Genomic DNA, 6,182 nt, shown 5'->3' with positions numbered 1-6,182 from the left:
TCTTCTTCTTCTTCTTCTTCTTCTTCTTCTTCTTCTTCTTCTTCTTCTTCTTCTTCTTCTTCTTCTTCTTCTTCTTCTTCTTCTTCTTCTTCTTCTACCTCACAGTTTGTAAGCCGCTCTGAGACTCCTTTGGGTAGTGAAGGGTGGGGTATAAATCCAATCTCCTCTTCTTCTTCTTAAATTAAGGGCTGGATATTTGGAACAACTTTTTGACAGTGAGAGTTGTGCAACAGTGGAATCAGCTGCCTGGGGAGGTGGTGAGCTCCCCCTGACTGTCAGTCTTCAAGCAGCGCCTGGACGGACCCTTGTCAGGGATGCTCTAGGCTGATCCTGCATTGAGAAGGCAGGGTCCGACTAGATGGCCTCTAGGGACCCTTCCGACTCTGGGATTCTAGGATTCAGACCCAACATGCCAAGGGTCTTCTCTAGAGAAGGCATCTCCCTTGCTCCTCATTGCCGCTCGGCTTTGTTTGTGTGCATAAAATATTTTTATTTATTACTTAAAATACCATCTTTTTTGTAGAGAAAGCCCAGCAGGAACTCATTAGCATAATAGGCCACACCCAACAACAGAAACTCATTAGCCTATCCAGCCACACCCACGAGAGCATAGCTCATTAGCATATGAGGCCGCACCCCATGTTACCAGAAGTGTAGTCATCCAGCCAAACCCACCTTTTGCTTCTTATTCTGTTTACCTTGTTTGTTGTCAAAACCCAGGGCCTTTTTTGTAGCAGGAACTCCTTTGCATGTTAGGCCACACACCCCGAATGTAGCCAATCCTAATGCGTTTCTGCTGTTGGGTGTGGCCTATTATGTTAATGAGTTCCTGCTGGGCGTGGCCAACTTGGGAGCCAGCCAGAACTCCGTTCTTGTGCGTTCCTGCCCAAAAATAGCCCTGCCTTTCCGCATGCGATTCAAACCCGCTGCTTCGGGTCCTCTCCTCTGCTGCCAACTGGAACCGCTCCTTGCCCTCCTCCAAATGGCAGCCTTTCAAATATCTAAAGAAAGCAATCGTGTTCCCCCTCAGTCTCCTCCAAACGAAACATTCCCTGGGCCCTCAGCCTTTCCTCGCAGGGCTCCGTCTCCAGACCCCTGATCACCCTCGTCGTTCTCTTCTGCACCCTCTCAGTTTTGCCCACATCCATTTTGGAAGTGAGGCCTCCAGAACAGCACACAGGACTCTCAAGGTGCGGCCTGACCAAGGCAGTCTACAGAGGGGCCGTGACCTCCTGCGATTTCGATGCTGTGGCCCTTTTAATACAACCCAAGACTGAATTGGCCTTTTTTGCCACCGCATCACACTGACTGCTCATATTCCGTTTACCGTCCACCCTTACCCCAAGATCTCTTTCGCATACACTCCTCCCCAGAAGCGTATTCCCCATCCAGTATTGGTGCTTGACAGTTTTTGTGGCTGCAGGAGTACGTGTTGCATTTTTGGCTTTTCTGATCTCCTTTTCCAGTGGAAGGAACATTCCCCTGCCCTCTTGCGCCTGGCCATGGGGAACACCCTGATGGTTAACCAGCTCATAGACATGGAGTGGAAGTTCGGAGGTATTTTACTGTTTATTTATTTGCATCACTTATAGATCGCCTTTCTCTCTTGGACTCCAGGCGGATTGCAAAGAGTGAGCAAGGGGCAGTGAGGTGGGGCCTCTCCGCTGCTCCAGCCATGCAGCCCTTTTGGGTGTGTTCTTGGGGCTGAGGCTCGGTGGCAGAGCGTCTGCTTGGCTTTCAGAAGGTCCCAGGTTCGATCCCCGGCATCTCCTGTTAAAAAAAACAATGTGGTAGGAGGTGATGCAAAAGACCTGGGGAGCCACTGCCAGTCTGAGTAAATACTGCCCTGGATGGATCCGGGGGTCGTACTGGCACTGCCAGAAGGCAGTTTCATCCAGCTTACGGCGACCCAAGGAATTCATGACCTCTAAAACATCCTGTCATTAACAGCCATTCTCAGGTCTAATATGTTGTCGAAGGCTTTCCCGGCCGGAGTTCATTAGCTGTTGTAGATTTCCCGAGCTGTCTGGCCGTGGTCTTGGCATTGTGGGACGTGGCGTTTCGCCAGCAGCTGTGACCGGCATCCTCAGAGGTATAACACAACAAGATGGAGTACCCTCTGTTTCAAGGTGAGAAGAAAACTCTTACAAGATAATGACTCACTCAGCCCTACCCCGCCTTCTTGAGTAGATATAAGTTACCTGCCTACCATTTTTTCTTCTCCTCACCTTGGCACAGAGAGTCCTCCATCTTTCTGTGTTATACCTCTGAGGATGCCAGTCGCAGCTGCTGGCGAAACGTCAGGTCCTACAATGCCAAGACCACGGCCAGACAACCTGGAAAATCTGCAACAGCTAATTCTCAGTCATTGCTAACTGTGGACCGTGGCTTCCTTGATTGAGTCAATCCATCCCATGCCGGGTCTTCCTCTTTTCCGGCCGCCTTCCACTTTTCCTAGCGTTATTGTCCTTTCCGATGAGTCTCGTCTGTGGCCCTCACAGAGCCTTTTCTCGTTCTCTCCGTTAGTTACGGCGGGAAGCAGCGAGATGGAAAAGGGGGGAAGCATCTTTTTGCAGGTGAGCCTCTCGGAGTGCGAGAATCTTGAGGATAGGTGGTGGGCACAAGAACAGGATGCGGATGTTGATTCTTCAGTTGCTGGGTGCAAGCAGTGTTGGCTGTGGGTGCAGGATCAGCCATCTCGGAAGTCTCTGGTTTTGGCAGTTAAGGGGGAAAGCATAAGGTGGTGAGCCAGAGAGGGTGCCATGCCCTCTGGAGTGGGGGCCCTTTGTCCCTTCTTATGACGAGCGGAAATATGTGTGTGTGTGTGTGTGTGTGTGTGTGTGTGTGTGTGTGTGTGTGTAAAGAGCCATCAAGCCGTAGTCAAATGATGATGACCCCAGCAAGGGGCTTTCAAGGCAAGTGAGAACTTAAGAACACGAGAGAAGGCATGTTGGATCAGGCCAGTGGACCATCCAGTCCAACACCCTGTGTCACACAGGGGCCAAAACCCAGGTCCACCAGTGGGACCAGAACCCCAGAAGCCCCCCCACTGTTGCCCCCCAAGCACCAAGAAGTAGAGGCGAAGAAGTAGGGGGGTAACATCAAATAGTAGGGTGTATAAGCTCATGGATAACGTTAAAATTCTGACTTTCAAGGTTGTAGAAGTGAAATGTTTGGGGTTTTGTTAAAAACATTCAGTAGGCCACTGTCTTCTACAGTAGCTTAATTTTTTTTAACTGATTTCTTTCCAGCTGAAACTGGTGGTTAAAAAAGGAAACCAAACTGAGCCCGTGTATTTAGGTGAGTGAGCCATAATAATCTCCCAGGGAGTTTTGCAGCAGGTGAGACACGCAAAAGATTGGGATTCAGAGGATAAAGGTAAAGGTTTCCCTTGCCCAAAAGCCAGTCGAGTCCGACTCTAGGGTTGCGGTGCTCATCTCCGTTTCCAAGCCGAAGAGCCAGCGCTGTCCAAAGACGTTTCCGTGGTCATGTGGCCAGCATGACTAGACGCCGAGGCGCACGGAACGCTGTGACCTTCCCACCGAAGCTGTACCTATTTATCTACTTGCAATTTCTTCCTTTCGAACTGCTAGGTCGGCAGGAGCTGGGGCCAGAGACGGGAGCTCACTCCGTCATGTGGCATACTCGGGTCTCGAACTGCCGAACTACAGACCTTCTGGTTTGCAGCTCAGCGTCTTAGCCTCTGAGCCATTGTGGCCCCTCTAATTCAGAGGATACAGTAGCGATATCCCCCCCCCCCCCCATTCAAACTGTTGAAACTGAGATTGAATGTTTCCTCCCATCTACTGGGCAAATAGGATTGTAAGGGCTGAAATCTTGAGAGTGGCCAAAGGTAAGAGACGAGGCCCTTCAGCTTGTCTGCATGCGGCGTCTCCCAGCGGGAACCTCTCCGAAAATGCCATGGATTCGTTCCGTGTCCCTTAGTGTGTTGCGTTCGCTGTTTTCTTGCCTGAGCCCTACATGTTTGTTTAAGGAAACCGAATACTTTGCTCAGAATCCTTGCATCAAAAAGGACAACAGGCGCCCCCGGGTCAAATTCTTGCCCGACCACAGAAGATGCAACGAAACAGCTCTGGGCCTGCTGATGCCAGTGTTTCCGGAACAAGAGTTTAGAAGTGGGACCCGCTGTTAAATTTATGCCGCCTTTTGAGACCAGCTGCCGCGGCACTTCAGTCCTGGACTAGGCGCGGACCCGGCTGGAGTGTGTTTGGGACGCAACGGACATAGATGATAGCCATCTGCTCCTGTACTGCAGCCAGTTTCAGAGGGCAGCCATGGAAGAGCTAGATCCAAGTCCAGTAGAACATTAGACACCACCCCGCATTTTCAGGAGAAAGTCAGAGACCAGCGGCACCTTTAAGACCAGCAAAGTTTAATTCTGTATAAGCTTTCGTGTGCATGAACACCTTTAAGACCAACACAGTTTAATTCTGGACATAAGCTTTTGTGTGCGTGCACACCTTTAAGACCAATGAACTTTAATTTGGAGTATAAGCTTTTGTGTGCATGCACACCTTTAAGTCCAACAAAGTTTAATTCTGTGTGTAAGCTTTTGTGTGCGTGCACACCTTTAGGACCAGCAAAGTTTAATTCTGGGTATAAGTTTTCATGTGCATGCACATCTTTAAGACCAACAAAGTTTAATTAAGGGTGTAAGCTTTTGTGTTCTTGCACACCTTCAAGACCAGCAAAGTTTAATTCTGGGTATAAGCTTTTGTGTGTGTGCACTCCTTTAGGACAAACAAACTTTAATTCTGGGCGTAAGTTTTCGTGTTCTTGCACACCTTTAAGACCAACAAAGTTTAATTCTGCATGTAAGCTTTTGTTTGCATGCACATCTTTAAGACCAACAAAGTGTTTGAGCAAAAACTCCATGGTAAAACCACAGAGCACCATTCACTCCAGAAGTTGTGTTGCCACATCACCGGCCTGGGCCATCTCCCCCCCACACACACACCAGTTGCTGCGGGGGACCTGGTAACCCTATTGAAGCCTCCCCAGTTTGGTGTAGAGGCTAGGAGCAGGGAGACTAATCTGGAGAACCGGGTTTGATTCCCTATTCCTCCACATGCAGCCAGCTGGGTGACCTTGGGTCAGTCACAAGTTCTCTCAGAGCTGTTCTCTCAAGGGCAGTCCTCGAAAGAGCTCTCTCAGCCTCACTGACCTCACAGGGTGTCTGTTGTGGGGAGAGGAAGGGAAAGGAGACTGTAAGCTGCTCTGAGACTCTGAGTGAAGGGGAGTGGGGTATAAATCCAATCTCCTCTTCTTCTTCCCATGAGGGAGCTGGTCTCTTGAGCTGAGGCTTCAAGCAGATTGAGCCATTGGGCGACAGAAGTACAGGCTCAGACCAGTCTTCTGTTCTGTCCGGTGATCCTTCCAGTAATGGTCAGCCAGCCGCTTCCCAGAAGTCTGTGTGCAGGCTGCAAAGACTATTGTAGAGACCCTCAGCATCTGTTTTCAGAGATGCCACTGCACATGGAGTTTGCATTTGGCTGTCGTGGCCGTCATGTAGCAGTGAGTTCCTCATGCTGTGAGACAGGATGCTGGTCTAGATGGACCCCTGGTCTGATCCAGCAGGGCTCTTCTGATATTGTATGAAAACGTACTTCCATGTTTATTTGCCCTGCACTTGTTCTTTCTCTCCCTCTTCTTAGAGCTGACACTGCCCCAGTTCTACAGCTTCCTGCACGAGATGGAAAGAGTTAAAACGAGCCTGGAATGTCTCAGCTGATGTACCTGCGGGGCGGGCCTCCGTCTTCAGCTTTGTCACCGGAGGAGAAGCTTTTGCGTGATTCGCCTTTAAAGGTGTTGCCTTCGTGCCCTTGCCTCCAACTGTTTTAAGAACACCTTGGGGAACTTGTTGGCCAATATTTGTGTCGTTTTTCTGGGAAAGGGTGGGTGGGAGGGCTGAGGCCTGTTTTCTGGCAGAGCATCCAGGAAGCGAAAAGGGACTATAAAAATCAATTAACATTCCAGCCTTCTTAGTGGTGGTGAGGACACAGGAGAGCCAACGCAGTCCAAACTTTGCGGCGTTCTTGCAGATATGTGGGTTTCCTGATAGTGCTCACTCTTCACAGACACACAGACACCATGAGGCTGTTTGTTTACCCCGTTTGTATGCTCCTGCAGAGTGCAGGGGGTTGGATTGGATGACCTGCAAG

General features: G+C 49.9%; 1 protein-coding gene across 1 annotated transcript in view; it reads left to right on the top strand.

Moving 5' to 3' along the window:
* Window positions 1–5,883, top strand: part of COMMD7 (COMM domain containing 7) — a gene marked incomplete at its 5' end in the record, with an annotated part of 10,420 nt that extends 4,537 nt beyond the window's left edge. The window contains 4 exons of the mRNA XM_015426173.1: window positions 1,467–1,557; window positions 2,527–2,576; window positions 3,252–3,300; window positions 5,676–5,883. Coding sequence (XP_015281659.1) covers window positions 1,467–1,557; window positions 2,527–2,576; window positions 3,252–3,300; window positions 5,676–5,752 — 267 coding nt within the window. The remainder of the gene's footprint in view (window positions 1–1,466; window positions 1,558–2,526; window positions 2,577–3,251; window positions 3,301–5,675) is intronic.
* Between the last annotated feature and the right edge of the window lie 299 nt (window positions 5,884–6,182).

The sequence above is a fragment of the Gekko japonicus genome, unplaced genomic scaffold, assembly GCF_001447785.1.
Source record: "Gekko japonicus isolate JY-2015 unplaced genomic scaffold, Gekko_japonicus_V1.1 scaffold291, whole genome shotgun sequence".
NCBI lineage: Eukaryota > Metazoa > Chordata > Lepidosauria > Squamata > Gekkonidae > Gekko > Gekko japonicus.
The sequence above is the reverse complement of the archived record's forward strand: the minus strand, read 5'-3'. Positions and strand labels throughout refer to the sequence as shown.